The 18682-nt window shown below is 41.9% G+C and overlaps 1 protein-coding gene across 1 annotated transcript in view; it reads right to left on the bottom strand.

Moving 5' to 3' along the window:
* Positions 1-18682, bottom strand: part of INTS9 (integrator complex subunit 9) — a gene marked incomplete at its 3' end in the record, with an annotated part of 183873 nt that overhangs the window by 148463 nt on the left and 16728 nt on the right. The window contains exons 6-9 of the mRNA XM_080388009.1: positions 17904-17990; positions 13294-13414; positions 11101-11235; positions 5835-5946 (exon numbers count right to left, since the gene is read on the bottom strand). Of these exons, the coding sequence (XP_080244135.1) occupies positions 5835-5946; positions 11101-11235; positions 13294-13414; positions 17904-17990 (455 nt within the window). The remainder of the gene's footprint in view (positions 1-5834; positions 5947-11100; positions 11236-13293; positions 13415-17903; positions 17991-18682) is intronic.

Here is an 18682-nt window from a genome sequence, read left to right as displayed (position 1 = left end):
AGCAGTAACGTTATGCATCAAGGCATTACACAAAAAGCTGTGAAAAGAGCCTGAAATCACATATATTGCATCCCAACATAATCACTTCCTTGACTTCAGTTTATTGACAAGCTTTGATGGGGTACAGATTTAGCACATTAAGGGTCCTTCTGCCCCACCTATACGCTCAAGGAAGATTTTTATGGCTGAATGTTTAAAGGTTTTACAGAGTCTAGGGAAATGCGCAGACTGTAGTAGGATTTTTCACATGCATTTAGGTGCTTAACTCCTTTTAGCAGTCAGTGCCTGTTATGTGATGATCTCAACCACAACTGGTGGTCAAAGACACCTTCTATATCAGAGTTATAACTGCACTGAGGTGGATTTATTGCCTAGGTTTTCTCCAGGTCACATCCAAACTATATCATCAAAATATCTGTGAATATGAACAGCAGTAGTTTGCATTTGTCCAGAATTCGAGATGTTACAAACATCCCAGCAATGTGTTATATTATCCCTCCTACACGGGTGAGTCTAAACTCTTCCATCTGTAAACAGGATGTGAAGAGAAGAATGAAGAGATTAAGAATATTTTCAAAGACATCCGGGGCCTGAAAGTTAAGCCTCTGGCTCCGGAACCAGAATTTGCATTGCTTCATTATGCACCCAAAAATTCTACAAAGAGCAAAGGTAAGTACCTATATCCACAGCAGCAGGAATGCTGCACGGGCCTGAGACAGGGGATGCAGAGTGCAGGGTGCACTAGTGATCAGTAGAAAATGCTAAGGAAAGGCTATGCCTGCAGCAATGTCTCTGCTCTGAACAAAGATACACCAAGGCTGCGTGTTACCATGAAACTAGCTCCTTCTTGAACTCGGGCTCCAACTAGTTTCACCTGGTTAAGATGAATGGCTCACTCCTCCCTTTGAAGAAGCTGGAGGAAGAGCTTTCATCTAACGACGGGCTGGTTAAAGGATTTGTCCAGGCCATGAAAAATGTGGGTTTCTTTCCTAAACGTTTGTGGTGGGTTGACCCTAGCTGGACACCAGGTGCCCACCAAAGCCACTCTGTCACTCCCCTCAACTGGACAGGGGAGAGAAAATATAACAAAAGGCTCATGGGTCAAGATAAGGGCAGGGGAGAGATCACTCACTGATTACTGTCACAGGCAAAACAGACTGGACTTGCAGAAATTAGTTTCATTTATACACCAAAATAAAATCAGAGTGGGATAATGAGAAATAAAACCAAATCTTAAAAAATACTTTACCCCACCCCTCCCTCCCTCCTGGGCTTAACTTCACTCCCAGCTCTGTCTCCTTCCCCCGAGCAGCACAGGGGACCAGGAACAGGGGCTGGGGTCGGTCCCCCACCCGCTGTCCCTGCGGCTCCTGCCCCCCGTGGGGAGGGTCCTCACCCCCTGCCCGGCCCCAGGGGGGTCCCCGCGGGGTCCCCAGCCCTGCCCCCGCCCGGGCTCCTCTCCCCACGGGGCCACGGGCCCTGCCAGGAGCTGGCCCAGCGCCGCTGCCCGCGGGTCACAGCCCCCTGCGGGCACCCCCTGCCCCGGGGGTCCTGCCCGGGCTGCGGGGGGGGGGAGCTGCCCCCGGGGGCTCCACGGGCTGGGGGCACGGCCTGCCCGGCCGGGGGCTCCCCACAGGCTGGGGGAGCCTCTGCTGCGGCGCCTGGAGCCCCCCGGCCTCCCCCTGCCCCGGCCTGGGGGGCTGCAGGGCCGCGGCTCCCACCTGTGCTCGCTCCTCTCTCCGGTCCCACCTGCAAAGGGGGTTTTTCCCCTTACCCCAGGGGCGCTCCCACCATCGCTGCTGGGTCAGCCCTTGGCTCCATCTTGGAGCCGGCCGGCATCGGCTCCATCGGACACGGGGGAAGCTTCCAGCAGCTTCTCACAGAAGCCACCCCTGTACCCCCCGCTGCCAAAACCTGGCCACGCACACCCAGCAGAGTTTGAATTCACAGCTCTGCATTCACTATGGGAACCTCAAGCCCATAGTTGAAAACAACCAGAAATTCAACATTTCTGGGGCCACAGAGAAAATAATGGAGGGTAAGGTTTTTGAGCAGACTCCAACTTGAATTTCTGTTCCCAGGAAAACTACAGAAACGGTTACCAATAATTTACATAAAATCACAACCCAATGAGTGGAGCGCTCTTGCAGCCAGCTGCCCTACCCATCTGGCCAAGGACCCAGGGTTGCTGGCCCCTTGATTCTCATGTTCCTGGTTCCTGGTGGCACAGCGATGCACCTTTGAAACTGGCCTTGTGAACACCCCTGCTCCCCAGAACAGGACAGCAACATGGCTATCCCACCAACAAGGTTCTGTGTGACAACTTCTTAGAACACGCTACTCAGTTCCTCGGTGCAAGTTCATTTGTATGTGCTGTGGTCAGCACAGCTGGGTACTACTTCTTGAGGGTGCTCTTAAGTGGTTGCATAAAGAGATAAGAATTACCTCCTAGCTTCTGCAAAATGGGGATGAGAACCTTTACAAGCATATTGCTTTCCATGCAAGCAGCAGGTCCAATCTGGTTCTCTGCACCACTACAGCAACTTTCTATAGTTGTCCGTAAGAGGACACGTATATTTGAAAGCTGTTTAAAGCCCAATTTATCTCTGTGACTGATGGATGCACTCTCTTGATAAAAGTTGTGTAATAATCTTGGCATTTCAAATTTAGTCTCCTTCAGTAGCTCCATAACAAGTTGTTCAATTTACAACTCACAATGAGATACTTGCTTTTCGAACAGCTGCCACCACAAGGTCAAGTTGGCACCTAAAAAGCAAACTGTGCTTTTTTTTCTGCTTTATATAAACACACACGCGCATACACAGAGGCACGACCGCACACGCACACAAAATATCACAAACTGTCCCTATAGACAGTCTGGTAATTCTGCTGATGATGCCTAAGGCAATGTAAAAATACAATTGCTTTTCTTGAGCTGCAGAGTACTGGTGCTGCAGTGCTGAGCACAGGAAAAAGGGGTTTGGGCTAAACTGAGAGGTTGGAGACGTGACAAAATGTGATTTCAGTGCTGCACACACAACGCGGAGAGGAAATCATGCATATGACTTGGTAATAATGGGAAACATCATCTACAACTCTACATGCTGGGATGAAAGCAGAGTTCAAGGTGGAATTTTCACACTTCCACTTCTGTGCTTCACAACACTTATTCACAAACTTGCTGTTACCTCATGATCGTTTTTTGGTAAATTTCCAGTATCTGCTTTAAGAATTTTTACCTAGTGTATTCTGAGTTTCTTGCAAAGTCCCCTGAACACTTTGGGAATGGGAAAAATATCTGAAAACTATTGTGCTCAGCTTGCCTACTCTACTGTTCTTGTAATCTATTGCTTTTTGGACTTTTTTACAGACTTTAAAAAGAAAATTGATTCACTATTTTCTTCTCCTGATGTTGGGTAGATGTGTAAATACCGCTGGCATCATGTAAAAGACAGTCTTACCGCTGCATTAGTCGTAGATTTATTTAATTTCTTCAGGTTGCTGTTTTTTGGCAAATACTACTCAAATTCCAGTTTCTCACAATGGCATTATTTTAAACACGTATCTTCCTTCGGTCTTTAATAATTTTCTAATATCTCTTATTTTGCCTCCTTCAAGATAGAAGCCAGCTTGAAGACCTTCTGCGAAACCCTCAAAATAGTTCAGAATGTTTCTGTAAACCAGAACAACTTGTGCAGATAAACACCCACCTGTACCTACATATGTAACATGTTTATTTATATGCACTCATCTTTTGGATTTTGCTTTGGCCCAAGCTACATCTCTAAGACTTTAATTTATAAAAGCATTTTAATTAACAATGCTCTCACTCTTGTTTACTCAGCATCCAGCTGTCGCAGTTCAAGACATGAGTGACCACCAAGGCACTTACTAGAGCACATTTGCAAGCAGAGCTGGCAGCAGGGCAACACGTAACACTCCTTGGCTTCTCCAGTACAAAGTCTAACATTTCAGCTCACACTTGCTTCCTTGGTGGTTTAAGGTAAGATGATAGAATGTGGTCATGCTGCCGTCTGTCAGGGGGACAGTAACCGCCATAACAGTCCAGAAGGGACAGAGAAAGGCAACACATCTGGATCTAGTACAGTAAGGTTACCAAAGCTTATCTGTCATAGCTCATACGGTAATAAAATTAACAATGCTTAAGAACACTGAAAACACAGAATAATACACACACATAAACAAGCACACACATCACTTAGGAAAGGAAGTCACAGGTGTTAAGAATTAACACAGCTTCAGGGGAGGCTGAAAAAGTTCCTGGAAGAGAAATCCACTGAACATTACTAACTACACAAAAGCCATGTCCAATTCAGGAAATTCCTGAAATAAAAATACTTGAAAGCTATGAAATTATGAGAGGAAAGTATCATAGAATCTCACCCTGTTCTACTTTAGGCATCTGCTCACAGCCCCTATCGGAGTCCGAATGTTGGCAGAGAGATCTTTGGTATAACCCACAATTACCATTCTTACAAAATGCCAAAACACACTCCATTAATAGGTATTTACACTACAAGGAGCCATCCTGACTCTGTAATTCATCTTTTCATATAAACAAAACCCACATAATTGTACCTTGTACATTCCACAACAGGACCTATGACTCCTGTTTGAACTAAAACGTGTCCTAAACAGATACCTGATTTCGATTTAGAGGTGGTAGGTGATGAAGGAATCTACACTCCTTGTAGTATTTGCCTTCTACTCATACTGGGATTGTGGGAAAGCATATAGATATTCAGCATCTGTGAATATGCACAAGGATTTTTAAATGAGGAAAAAACCAAAGTGCTGTGGCTTTTTTTTTTCTTCTCCAAGGGTACATATGTAAAAAGTAAGGCTAAGAACTTGCACTGGTTTCTGTTCTCAACCTTATTCTGCAGCCTTGGGTAAGACACCTAAATATTACAGCTCAAATTTCTCCCAGGTAGGTAACAGGAACCAAAACACTTGCTCACAGTAAGGAGTCCCTGATTTTGACTTTTAATGTTTTTTTATAACCTTTGTAAGAATCCTCCTACCACAAGTTTTTTAGTCTTCTTTGTAAAAAATAGTTTAAAATAAAGGCAAGATCTCTGACAAAAGAGCAGGCAATATACAGCAGGACAGACATGAGAAAGTACTTTGGTGAAGGAAGGGTGACAGCACAGAGGCACGGAGGTGGGGGAAGGGGAGAAAAGGAGAGAACAGCACTGGATGTGACATTGCAAACAGGCTGGAAAACGCTGCCATTCACACTAATATCACAGCTTTGCAATTATCAGCTTTTCCAGCTGTGAAAGCGTCTGATTAGGTTTTATATTTCTGGGGTCTATAAATATATCTTGATGTATTTTTTTAAACAGAGATTGTGCTGTTTGCTTCTGATATATTTAAAAATCAGGTGTAAGAAGGGAAGCAGATGTGCTTGTTTTCAAAACTGAAAGTCATAAAAAAGCATGTAAAGATTTTACACTGGCTGATATACAGGAAGGAAATATTACTATTTCAGCTGGGAACAATATCCAAAACCTAGGCAACACGTAGTCTGTTGGCAGCTAGAGCAGCATACTTAGCAAACCAAGAGCAGCAGATGATTAAATCTCATTATACCTGTTCCATTCCAAAACATTTTAGGTACAACTTGTGTCTTTCCAAGCACTTACTGTATTAATGACATCAGGAGCACATCGTAAAATCTAAACAGCTAGTTTTATGCCAGAAGCTATAGCTGGACAACTTATTCAGTTCCAGGAATCTCAGAATTATTTCCCACCCAAAGCAATGAATAAGATGATAAAATAGACAGAGGACTTCTTTCAACGACCTACCCAAGTTGCTGCAGAACTCTCCTACCATGCCATCTGGGTTAGCAGTAGGGATTTGTGTAAGACCCGTCAGGATGAGAACATCACTATTTTTAAGAGAAGCCTGGTCCATGGGCTGAAACAGAGCACAGTGAAATAAAATGAGTAACATGAGAGTTATCACACAGGTTTCTCTGCTCTGTACCAAGACTGCAATACATAATAGATAGAGTGACCAAGAAGTACACATGCAACACTTTAAAGTTAACGTTGCTCCATCTGTGGAAACCCAACTGGAGTTATTAAAACACACACAACTGTTTACCTGCATACTACAGCCCAAAACAAACAAAGGAACTGTAAGTAGTCTCCATAGACTAATAATTTCATGGCCTCAGGAGCTGAACACTGAAAAGCCAGTAATTTGCTGAGGATGTGGCTGTACAGTCTGGAACAGTTTGACACTTGCATTCCTATATCTGGCTACGCTAGTTTCTAACACCCTTCCCTTTGTAAATCAAGGTGTCAGCTTTGATTTCCAGGGCTCACTGTCTACAAGGGACAGTATCATCTTCCTCAACCATTCAGTGGATTCTCTTTGGAAGAGGTAAGATCAGAAAAGGACTTAGGGCTCAAAGCTCTCAATTGTGTATATGAATCTGAATGCCACATAAGTCCCTCCCCTGACTGTGAAGTCTGCTCTTCTGCCTGCAGTATTACAACCATGACGTTCAAATACTCATTTCATATTGTTTTTGCAGGCCTTTTCAGATGTCTGCACTTGTGAAATAGTAAATGGCTACTGCTGGTAGAAAAGAGAAAGTGGTTTAGATTCCTTAATATTGACAAAGTTTATTTATCTAAGTAATAATCACTTACATTAATTTTTTAATGTAGCTATAATACCAGGCCAAACAGACAAGTATCAGAAATCCTTAAAAGTCAGTAGCTGAAAACAGGTGAAAAATCGTAACTTCAACTGCGCACACAAACACACACACAAAAGATAGCATTCCCAATGCAACACCAGAGCTAAAAAAATAGAAAAAATGGCCTCAAGTTGCGCCAGGGGAGGTTTAGATCGGAGATTAGGAAAAATTTCTTCACTGAAAGGATTGTCAAGTGCTGGAACAGGTTGCCCAGGGATGTGGTTGAGTCATCATCCCTGAAGGGACTTAAAAGACATGTAGATGTGGCGTTTAGGGACATGGGTCAGTGATGGACTTGGCAGTGCTGGTTTTATGCTGGGACTCGATGATCTTAATGGTCTTTTCCAACCTAAGTGATTCCGCAATTCTATGGTTCTATAACTTGGCTTACCAGTCTCCCCTAGTGAATCTGATAAGCACTACACCCCCCTCTAGTTCCTATCTTTGAAGACTGTGCTAAAGGCTAAGCTATGTCAAAGTGAAAAAGATGTTTTCACAGGGCTACCACCTCTGATCCACTGGGTCTACAGAGTATGTTGTACTGATAGCCTTACAGTCATAGCCACAATCCTAGACCATGTGGTTGAAGTGCTCAAGGTAGCTATCACAGCATCTATCCATGCCATGGTGCTTCCTGGGGGACAGATGAGTTTCCATCTGCACACTCTATCCCGTGAGCTCACAGGTGTAGCAGAGGGACTGACAATTAAATGGTCTAAGGGAATAGCGTGGCAACTTGGCCACTGGCAGGCAAGCCTCATGTTAAAGCAAACATTGCTACTGCCTTAACTGCATAAATGCTCACACTTTTTTTTAATGAGGTCAATCATTTGATGTGTTTTATATTGGCATTTTATTAAAGCAGAATGAAAATACATACCCACTTCTCTCCATTAGTAAACAGATATTCAGAAATCGTATTTAAGTGTGACCCGATACTAAATACATATTATTTATACTCAAAATTTAGCGTAATCCAATCTTGAAAAGGCAAAATCCACTTTTCTCTCTGCAGATGCAATACAGCTATGGTGAAAAGTTAACTTTAGCTTTGCTCTGGGCTGGAATGCACTTCCCATAGCTACTATTCAAGCAAAGGTGGGCAACTGCAGGGAGCTGCGTGGTATTTTATGCTTATTTATCCTCAAAAGACCCTCTGCAATCTTACCAACTGGGAAGGATTTCTGCTAGAAGAGACTGGTGAAGAGACTTCCTCTACTGAACTTAGAAGACCACTGTGCAGTTAGTTCCCTTGCTCCACATCCCCCAGTGCCATTCTTAAGAGGTTAAGATCTTGCTTTGTTAAACATGCAGAGGAATTTCATATCAACTTCAACAGAAGTTTATGCTGTGCGTCACCTTGTGGGACCAGACCTGTTATGTGAGATTTATTGCAAACTTTGACTCTCCATAGCGTGTCCACGAAAATGAAATGCCAATAATGCAATAAAAAATAATATCGAATCTGCCTGTGATAATGTACATAATGATTATGCCATATTAGATACGCATAATTTCAGATGCTATTGCACTGAGAGGGCTTGCATTGATTTTTGTGGGTTAATGTAAAGAATATGTCTTAAAAGGCTTTTAGTGACATGTCTGAACCTGTGCTGTCAACTCCTGTTCTCCACTTCAGTGGCAACAGTGTCAATTCTAGCCTCAGTAGAGGGTGAGGCAAAATTTTCAACAGAAACCATCTGGCAGAAGACAGAAGTAAAGGGAACAACTAATGGTGCCAGACCTAACTCTCAAACAAACCCTTTATAGCTCTTCAGTTATTTTCTGCAGCTATGAATATAGTCTTGCTGAACCCTTCACCTGCACTTCCTGCAGACTTGCTGAGGATTTCACAAGATATTTCTGCTGCTGCATGCAAGATCAACCCAACAGCCAGCATTCACTTCACCGTTTCAGCTTATCCTGGGCCATGTCTAAGCTAACTGCTTCACTTTCTATCTCTTGTCAATAGAGATGGACCAATTGCAGATGTACCATAACTCTGCTGATGACAGACGTAACCTGGATGTAACTTCAGATGTCAAGAAAACATTTAAGGTGTAATTTACACCAAAGAAGCAACCCCACTCTCTTCCCGTGACTGCTAACTCTAACCTGTGTTGCCATCTCCATTATGTCAGCACTTAAATCCCAGTCCTGGCAGAAGGGAGACAAAAGGAAAGATTGGGCAGGGGCCCAGTTTAGGTTAGGTGAGATGAACCTTACCCTGTTTGCACCCTAAGAGAAGGAGATGCTTTGCAGGCTCTTACTGTGTATTACTAGACACAATGTAGTTAAGAGGATGAAGCATTCTTCCATTTGTATGCCCAAATAATCTGTGTCTTATCACCCTAAACAATCAAATGGCTGATGAAAGCTTGGTCAACTGAAGCTCATTTTTAATAACTATGAAGGGAGTTCCAGAAGACTGGGAAAGTGCTAAGATTTCGATACTACTCAAAAAGCTCTGGAAATATTTTTACATAAACATATGCTGATTAACTGGATATCCTTTCTAAAACAAAACACACTGACTGTTTTCATACACTGTTAAAAGATGGGAATTTCATTGTGACTGCCCACCACAATTCTATGGAGAAACAGGTTAGAACAACAAGTTTTCACTCCCTGATGAAAAAACTGCTGATTTGTTGAACACTATTTTGACTCTGTGCCACTCAAGATACTGTTATCATTACATATTGTTTGTCAAACATCAAATAGATGAAGAGCTGACTGGCTGCTTACAAAAACACACTAGTCATTACAGAATCATCATATTGTAGGAGCTTGTGCTGGTGTTCACAGGGATTAACACTAGGACAAAAAATATCCCCTGTCTTCAAAAAATATCTGGAAGGAAACACAAGACAATGATGATATCTAACACACAAACAATACGTGGTAACATTTGTGATGTGGTAAGTAACAAGAAAAGTGCAAACTGAATGGAATTTTAACTAGCTGGTAAACTATTCCTTCAAATTATGTGTTAGTATAAAATAATGCAAAGTGCAACAGACTATATGCTAAAAACTGAGGCTCTTAGAGAGCATGTGGGACAAGCAACACTCAGCAGCGTGAGTGGTCCAGGCTTCTTCTCTTGGCAGCAAACAGAATAGGTCCCTAAGGTTTCAGGTAGGCTCGCAGCACATTTTCCTACACTTGTTAAAGCTGAATCCACCCTGTCTAACTGCTGCCACTTCTGCAGGTTGCAGTGAATGAGTGCAAAACTGCTGCTCATGGGCTGTGCTCTTACCAGGCAGTTTATTCACACACCATTCCTGCCACGGAGAGGCAATTTCCTTAAGAACAGGGATTTTACCAGAAGTTTCCAGAGAAATGTTTGCCTTTGGAAAACAATGAAGCATGGCCCGTCCAATCTGACAAACTGAATCACTATTTCATACCAATGAAAAGAAAACCCTCTCAGTTACCAAACTACTTCTTCTAGTGCAAAGCTTCTCCTCACAGAAATATTCCACTCATGTATCGTCAAATACTGCTGCTCCTTCACTAGAGGTGACAAAAGAGCAAAACCCAGGCCAGTATTAGGCTGATGAGAAAAGGGAATTTAGAGACTGATACATTGCATGCAGCTAAATACAGCCATACTATTAAGGACGGTTTATCTATTGTAGTTGTTCAGCTTTTATATGAAAGATGCTCAGAAGCAAAGCTCTTTAGAAGATACTCACCTTGGGGGAAATTACTTACTGATCATGAACCTGACACATTTTCAAAATTATTTTTAAATACCTCCTGCTAATATTGCTTTTAACTATTTTGACAACTTCTGAAGCACACAGTACTGCAAACTTCAAACCATTCTTTGCACTAAGAATTTATGGATCTAGAGAGAATTAATTTACTGGAAATTACATCTACAGCACTATAAAGACTTTGCCCTTAGCAGAGCAGGGTGGAAAAGTTGGCAGCCAGTTAGCTATCATTTCTCCCAAGGAAGGATGTTTCAGAAATGATATAGAAGCAGTCTGTGAACTGTCTGTAAAGACTCTTCAGTGACATACGGATTTTAAAAAAAAGTCACTAATGCTCTATTGTTTAACTCTCTTGAAAATTTCCTTCTAAGGTGAAGAAGAATTTCACAGCTGGTGAGTTAACATCAAATCAGCAGTAACAAAGAATTCTAGTTATCTTTCTCCAATAACTATAGATCTCTGTCCACTTATCAGGGTAGTATGTCTTCTCAATGACCGTTAAGTCTAGACAATTGCTAATAAAGTTACCTTAGTAAAATCTCTATACTACAACTGATCCCAGCTGGAATAAGCCCCTCTATTTTTTTTGAGCAAAGACACTTCCCCCTGTAGAAGACTAACAAAAGTCAGGGGCTGTACCTGAGGGTGTGTTGTAAGTAGAGAAGATCCTGAGACGTAGGAAACCTTTTCATAGTGTGACTGGATAATCCAATTGGAACTTCCAAGAGCGTAGCCTGAGCTCAGAGGGGTGACCTGCACAGCACCAAACAGCTCCTGAAACACACAACAAGAGACATTAACTTCAGTGAGCTCCCAAGAGAAATCAGGTCACTTTATCATCAGTGACATTAATTTTAAAAGTAGTTCTGCTGTTCAAAGCCTTTATGAAGCTAGTTTCCTGAGATTTTTTTCTTCTGGTTTTATTTACCCATGTCTACCAGAATATATGCTCTGAGAAAAGCTTTTCCTAAGGTAAAGTCATACGGTTTCTCTTCCATGTGAATTCTATTGCATCTAACTGAGCTCACACTGAACTATAACTCTAAATGGAGGAATCACCCGGGCTCTTGATCCTCCACCTGCCCTTGCTGTGTTGAAGCAGCTTGTAGGAGCTTTACGTCTTTGAAGACTCTACACTCCCTTAGCCAAATTTTATTGCTATTGGCCAGCAGAAGAGAAGGAAGTACAAGTAGTTCTTTACTGATACAAAACTCTGTTTGAGTTACACATTTTGCTGTGGAAAACAAACTTCAGACACACTTTCTAACTTTATTTCTTTTTAAATGCTATCTACTGGTGGTTTAGAAACAACATCTTGCAAACACAATCCAAGTTTCAATTTCAGCTCTATGCATAAGCAACGCAACAGTTGTCTCCTTTCCAGGTATCATCAGAAAGTGTATTGCTTTATCCGTATGCAGTACTGTGTTATACTTGTTTTGAGAAAGGAAAATAAGCCTCCATGTATACCTCACTAATGTGATCTACTTTCTGGTTACTGAATAATAGAACAAGCATCTGATTCATGCAATGCTAATGATTTTCCTAGTATCTCAATACATATTTGGATGCCTTGCAAAACAAGGCAGGGTCTCCATCCCCCGGAGTGTGTAAACCAAGGCTCTAGATTCTGCTAACATACAGACATGTAAAATGGACAGTAAACTGTTCTTGATGCTGTTACCCAGTTTTGGATTAACTGGCTAATTAGGGTCTGATTATTTTAAAAGTTAGCTTTGTGATGAGATAAAATGTCTCTTTTCCTGGTAACTATAAAAGAATGACTGGCTCAGATGCACAGATCTAAAATTAGGCAAGATGCATCCACACTGTGAGGACTGTTGAAAATGAACAGTAACCACCCATGGATACAGAGGAGTCCAAATGCCCTCCACCTGTCCAGTTGCTAGACAAAGCTGCAGCTGTTACTTACGTCAGCAGCCATGTTAGTGGTGGCTCTGGGTCTTTTTTTTTTCACCAGCTATAATACAGCACCACACAAACCCAAATCCACCAAATTTAGTACACAGCAGCACTGGTTACTGTTTCAAATTGTCTTACATATAAACAGCAGTCTCCAAACCTCAGTGGCCTATCACTTAAGAAAAGGGAGCAAATAAAAAGTTTTGGGTACACAACTTACTTTAAACCACCTTTTTATTTCTTACGGCCTTGAGCAACAACATCAGGTATCATGGCCCACATGCTGCCCTCCAAGCCATAAGGGAACAGTGTATCTGCAGATTACTGAATTGTTGGTTTAGTTCATTCTGGAAACTACACTGGATTATAGTCAATGGCACTATAGAAAACAAATGTTACCTGGGAACCCTGGGAAAGGAGTTTTTCAAGTTCAGGTCAAACCATTAGGTTTTGTTTACAATCCCTAATTTGCAGTATAAAAGAAAGTGGAGGCTAAAGCACTCATAAGATTCCCAGAAGTGAGATACGGTAACTCAGAAGGGGATGTGGCTTACAGACAGAAAGGATACATTCATTTGGTACATCCTCCCAGCTCTCAGTGGGCCAGCCATCAACTCCAAATTTGAAGGTACATCGTCTTAAAATTGGCATCCCCAAGGATGAGGAAAAATAAATGGATATTCACTGATTTCACCAAACAAGAACCCTTCCTGGGAGGCAGACTGAGGGCCATTCAAAATAATATTCTTTTGCTTTCCTAGGCTAGGGTAACTAGATCTTACACAGGATTAGAATAGAGAAGGAAGGGCATTTCCAGAGAAAAGCTGGAAAACAAGTTGTTACTGGTGACCTGAGGACTGGGAAACAAGTTATTACTGGTGACCTGAGGACAGCTTTACGGGTACTCACAATTTTCTGAGAATACCCCACCATCTGGATCTTACTGAGTGCAGCATTCACTTCTGGCATGGTGTAGCACTTCCTCCACATAGACACCTCCACTGCATCCTTCAGAGGGGCGGGCAGCAGTCTGCAAAGATCAATGGGGCATGGGCATTTTCAAAACTTTCTGACGGACTGCCAGCTTTTATACTCACTTCAGTATTCTCCAGATCTTACATTTTTCTCTTTTTTTTCTTTTCATTTTAAATATGTGTGGTGCTTCAAAGTGAGGAGCAAGACTTCCTGCTTATTGAGGAGCAGAACCACACTGCCTGTTTTGCCTCATGCCAAAGTCTGCTCTCCTTCAGCTCTTTGTCATTGTTCCTATTCAGCCCTTTCATCAAAGAAGTAGCTGTGATGAAGGTATTACAGCAACTCTTGCGGTATTTTCACCACTGATGAGATGCTGGCTGATCTGACATGTCAACATGAAATGCACCACCAGAATTGGTAGAGGTGACTGGGATCTTCAATCAGTGTCTATTTTGCATATCCTAAGAATGTGAAACCAGAAGTAACCCACAATCTTGTCATTAAAATACAGGTACCAGCCCATGAACAAAGGCTGGCTCTGCTCTCATTTTTGTCACCAGCCTCTTACAAGAGCATGCGCCCCTGCACCTCATCTTCCTTGCCTTCAACTCACGATACCCCACTTGCCTTCCAAGTGTACTGGCAAGGATACATTAGCTGACACTGCAGAGCTCTTTGAAATCCCCTACACGGAAGTATTTAAGATGTTTTACACCAAAGTAAAATCCATCCATTCTGCTCTTCACAGACATTGCAAGTTAGCTGGACGGCGTTGTCAAGGGAAGAAGTGAACTATAATGTCACAGGCTGTAAGAGAGATGGCTAACTTCTGGGAAATAAATCTTCCTTAGCAACATGAACTGAGGCAGGAAGCAGCACAGCTGCCAAATGCGTAAGAAGAATAGGATTTTTTTTGTATATTAAACCAATGCTAAATCAAAGGCTAATTCAAACCAATTTCCAAAGATTTATGGAAATTGGTCAAGTTTCTTTGATCAATTTGTTTAAAGGCATTTAATTTATTGTTATATCTACTAGGTCAGTGAACTCTTCCATAATTTAAGATACTGAAGAAAGGATTAAGGCCAGATATTGCCAAGACTGCTGTACAGGTCTAGTGCGATAACTGCAATTCCAGCACATGCTGGCTGAAAGCACACTGTGCTTAAGGAAACAAACAAAGCATTCAAGGTCTTTTGGGGAAGTCATAAGCAACAAAAGGCCAAACAATGTGGATAGTTGTCCACCACTGCACTGAAGCAAATTGCCTGTAAAAGCCTTTAACCTACCATAAGAAACATTTAGAGTTGGATGCTTTCAGGAGCTTCTCTTCTGGGAAGAGGAGAATGTATCTCCATGTAATGGAGAAAAGTGGGGAATTGTCCTTGGTGATTGATAGAAGTTTCTATTAGCCTTGACTGTGGCTACACTGTAAATATACTCTGCTCCCGAACAGAAGCCAGTGGCACCAGTCCCCTCCAGCAGCTTCATTCCTTGCTGAGGGGCCTTCAGAGAGAATGAGGACTGATCGTTCCTCAGATGTGCCCCTGCTGGCATTCACCTGTCACCCACGCTTTTAAAATTTGTACAGGAAGTTACTAGCGGATATCTGAAAGTCTGGAGTGAATCTACTAACACTACGGCAACACCCTATTATGGATCACCTCCTAACAACCAGATGTATGTGGGCAGGTGCCACGACAGTCAACCTACTGCCACATACGGGCAGGTATCACGAAGTAGCATGCTTCGTGGTTAGTATACAAGATTTATGCTTAAGAAACTCAGAGGCTTGTATTCTGAACCTGACATCTGCCTAGAGACAGTCCCTCCCGTTCAACGCCAAGGATAACATCTGGTATATGACATAACATGTTCTTGTTTGAAGGGAGAGGAAGGTGGCAGTACCAAAGCTGATCAGAACGCTGGCCTCTCTTGTCCACTACATCTTCTCTCAGGAAACAGCCTGTTTCAGACACTTTATAGAAAGACATAAGAAACCATCAAACAGGTAGTTGACAAAGTGTCTTCCATAAAGCAAACTTCCTCTTTAGCCCCCTGAATCCTAATCAGTGTGAAAGATATCCTGGCTGAGCATCTATATATGAGACTGCTCATTTAAAATAAAAACCAATGGTAATAAAACCTGCTAAGCAATTAGTTCAGACTGGATCTGATAATGGGAAAACGTAAGCCACTCTAATGAACTTATTATATTTTATACGGTATTTGCATTTAAAATGCTTCAATGCTTTATCTAATGAAGATGATAATACTTTGTGTTTTATACTATTTAGAGTAGAACTAGCTGAACTGTAAAGCAGTAATGGTGATTGATCAGCCTGAAAAATTAAAGTTAGACTCAGAAGTAATAAGTATTCTGTTCTAGCAACAGCCAAGTATTAAAAAAAAAATATTCATCAGGGATCACATTTTCTTAAATAACGGATGTCAGTCCAACCCTGCATGTGCTATTAGCCAGGTGTTAATTTGTGGATCAGTAGATGTTTGCTCACATGCTATAATAATCAGTTCTATTCACGCTTGCGTGACACTTGTCACTAGGAATCTCAAAACACTTTGCAAACATTAATTAAGTCCCTGTATACCCTCCATGGTGGATAGGAGCTCCATTCTACAGAAGCAAAGGGAGCTGAAGCGGGAAACTTGGAGCATAGGTGGGGCACAGTTGGAAAGGGAATTCAGATTTGTCCCCCTGCTCCAGCTCACAGACAATATTAGTTTATACTGGCCTCAAGGCAGAGCTTATGATACATAGATTTATGCTACCAAACAGCTGCAGGGCTACTCTGTTTATCCTTGCTAGCATAGCATTCCTGCCTCTACCTCGTACTTGGGCACGGTGTGCATTTTATGAAAGCTGGGGGCCCTGCCCTCTGATAAGAGATTCCCAACAACACACCATATTGTGGCAGTGCTCTGGGCTCTACAGAGGTCCTGTAAGTGGGACAGGACACCATCTATTCCCAGGGGGTAGGCTCTTACACCTTCCTCCTACCTCCACTGGTACACCATTATAACAATTACTTGATAGTACTAAGGAGAACTATCAATGCTGGGGTACTTCCCAAGCAATACGAGACAGGAAAATGTATTCTAAATACCACCACAACAAAAAGACTCCAGCCTCCTACAGCAGTTGAATCAGAACAAAGATACCTCTCTGTGTTCGCCTCTGGAATAGGCAACAGCATGCAAAGTGCTAGACAGCACTTCTTCTAAAATATGACCACCAGGAAAGTGACATTAAATGAGCTCCAAGATGCATGGTCCTCCTTTAAATGATGCATACAAAACACATGCAGTAGTGTGACGAGAATAATGGCTCCAGTCCTCCCTCTTCACATCACTGCGAGCTTCCGGAATGGTTCTGCTCAGGTCAGCAGACTCCAAAATTGAAACAAAACCAACACAATTCTGGTCACAGTATACATCAACCAGCAAAAAATCCTGATCACTTTATTGTCTTCAGTTTTGTTTTCCATCTGTGTTTTACTTGCCTTCTTCAAAAAAGTTATAATGCTAAGACTGCTCCTAAGCTCAGCAGGGGAGTACAATATATAGTTAAACGTATGTTAATTTGGATTTTTAATTTCTTTGTGATATTGAAAAATATCAAGACTACTTTTATAATGCATGAAATAATTCAATTTTAGTAAATTTTTAGATCAAGCCACACTAAGAATTAGGAGTAGAAAATGGGAGATCAATTAAAAATGTACAAAGCAGCTTTTAAAAATAACTTTCTAATCAACTGGTCCCATCTTTAAAATGTGCTAAAACCAAAAATGTCTCCTCCATAGAACATGTTGTGCACCTAAAGTTGTTTTTATTTCCAAGGAGAGCATTATCTGCAATTAGTAAACTGTATGGATAATTTTTAGATTACACAGGCTTTCAAAATCTTAGATGTAAACGACCTCAAAATTGAGCACCCTGTTTTTCCATATAGATGGAATAATAGACATGGAGTTTCCAACTAACCTTTTTCACTCAGATTTCAATTTGCTTCCAAGATCTGAAAAGCCAAAAACCCCACCTCTGCTGTTCCAAGTATAAATGAGGCTGCAGCCCTGGGAAGAAAGGTAGCATTGCTTTGTGGAGGGCCACAGTGACCTCCAATAGTTACATCCTGACTTTCTTAGCATTTCAGCGAACAGGAATGTAAAAATAATTTTAAATTTTAAATATTCCAATATAGCTTGCTAATTTCAACAACTTTATGACATTAATACAAAAATCTGTTGGTTTTATCTACCATCATGGAGCTAAACTATGTGAGAGAAGATCAGAACATCTCCCTCCAAGAATCAAACCTGTGTGGTTGTTTGGAAGACCAACAATGTGCAAATAATTTAAGAAAGAAGTGACACAAGGAGTCATAGCTATAAACCTCTTAGGGCTTTTTTTCTGCTTGATGTTTGTAGCAAATCCCAAATGGTGGCAGCTGACCATCATTACAGTGACTTCTAAACTTTGGGTAGTGTTTTAGGACAAGCCTTTCCCAGTGGCTTGTTCCTCACCTCTGTACCTCCTTGTTCTTCCACATGAAGGCAGACTGATCCTTTGGCACACGCTCAATGCAATTCACCAGTTCTTCCATGAGAAGTCTGAAAAGACATCATATTACATTTGTATCACAGCCTTTCACACAGGAGATAACTTTGTCCCAAATGTTCCCAAAATATCACAAAACTGTAACACTATTGGGCATTTTTAAAGAGGGGTTCTTCCCACAGAGGCATTGCAGCAATTACTGCTCACCAGTACTACCCGTTTCTCCACAGAGTGTTTCAAAGCTCAAGCTAGTGCAATTCTGTCTGTGTGGCTGTGACAGCAGAGGATCTGCCCCACTAGCTTACGGGTCATTTGGAAAGTGGTAAGACAAGAGGAACTCCCAAATCTCTCTCCTGCCATGCAAGATGATTTCTTTGTTACTGACTGCTTGTCATATAGAATGAGACAAAATACACAGAGAAAACTCATTAGCTGATGCCTGTTTATCACTTAGAGAAGCCAAGCACCTTGTCGGAGTGAACTCTCCTCATCTACAAATGCACAATACAGCATTTGAGACAGAAAAATATGTCAGGCATTAAAAACTGGCACTGCAGATTTCACTGCCCAAAACTAAACAGCAATTGTAACTGTATGTGTGCTTCCCCTTGAAGGTAAAAGTCACAAACGTAACTGCAGAAGAATGGCATCTGAAACTACTTGGGGTGGGGAGAACTGCACCAGTATACTCACCAACAAGACTCTGCTTGTTATCTTCAACTATGGGCCAGCAATACCCCAGAGG

This window comes from Falco punctatus (genome assembly GCF_963210335.1).
Source record: "Falco punctatus genome assembly, chromosome: 5".
Lineage (NCBI taxonomy): Eukaryota > Metazoa > Chordata > Aves > Falconiformes > Falconidae > Falco > Falco punctatus.
Note: the sequence above shows the minus strand (reverse complement) of the source record. Positions and strands in the feature narration are given on the sequence as shown.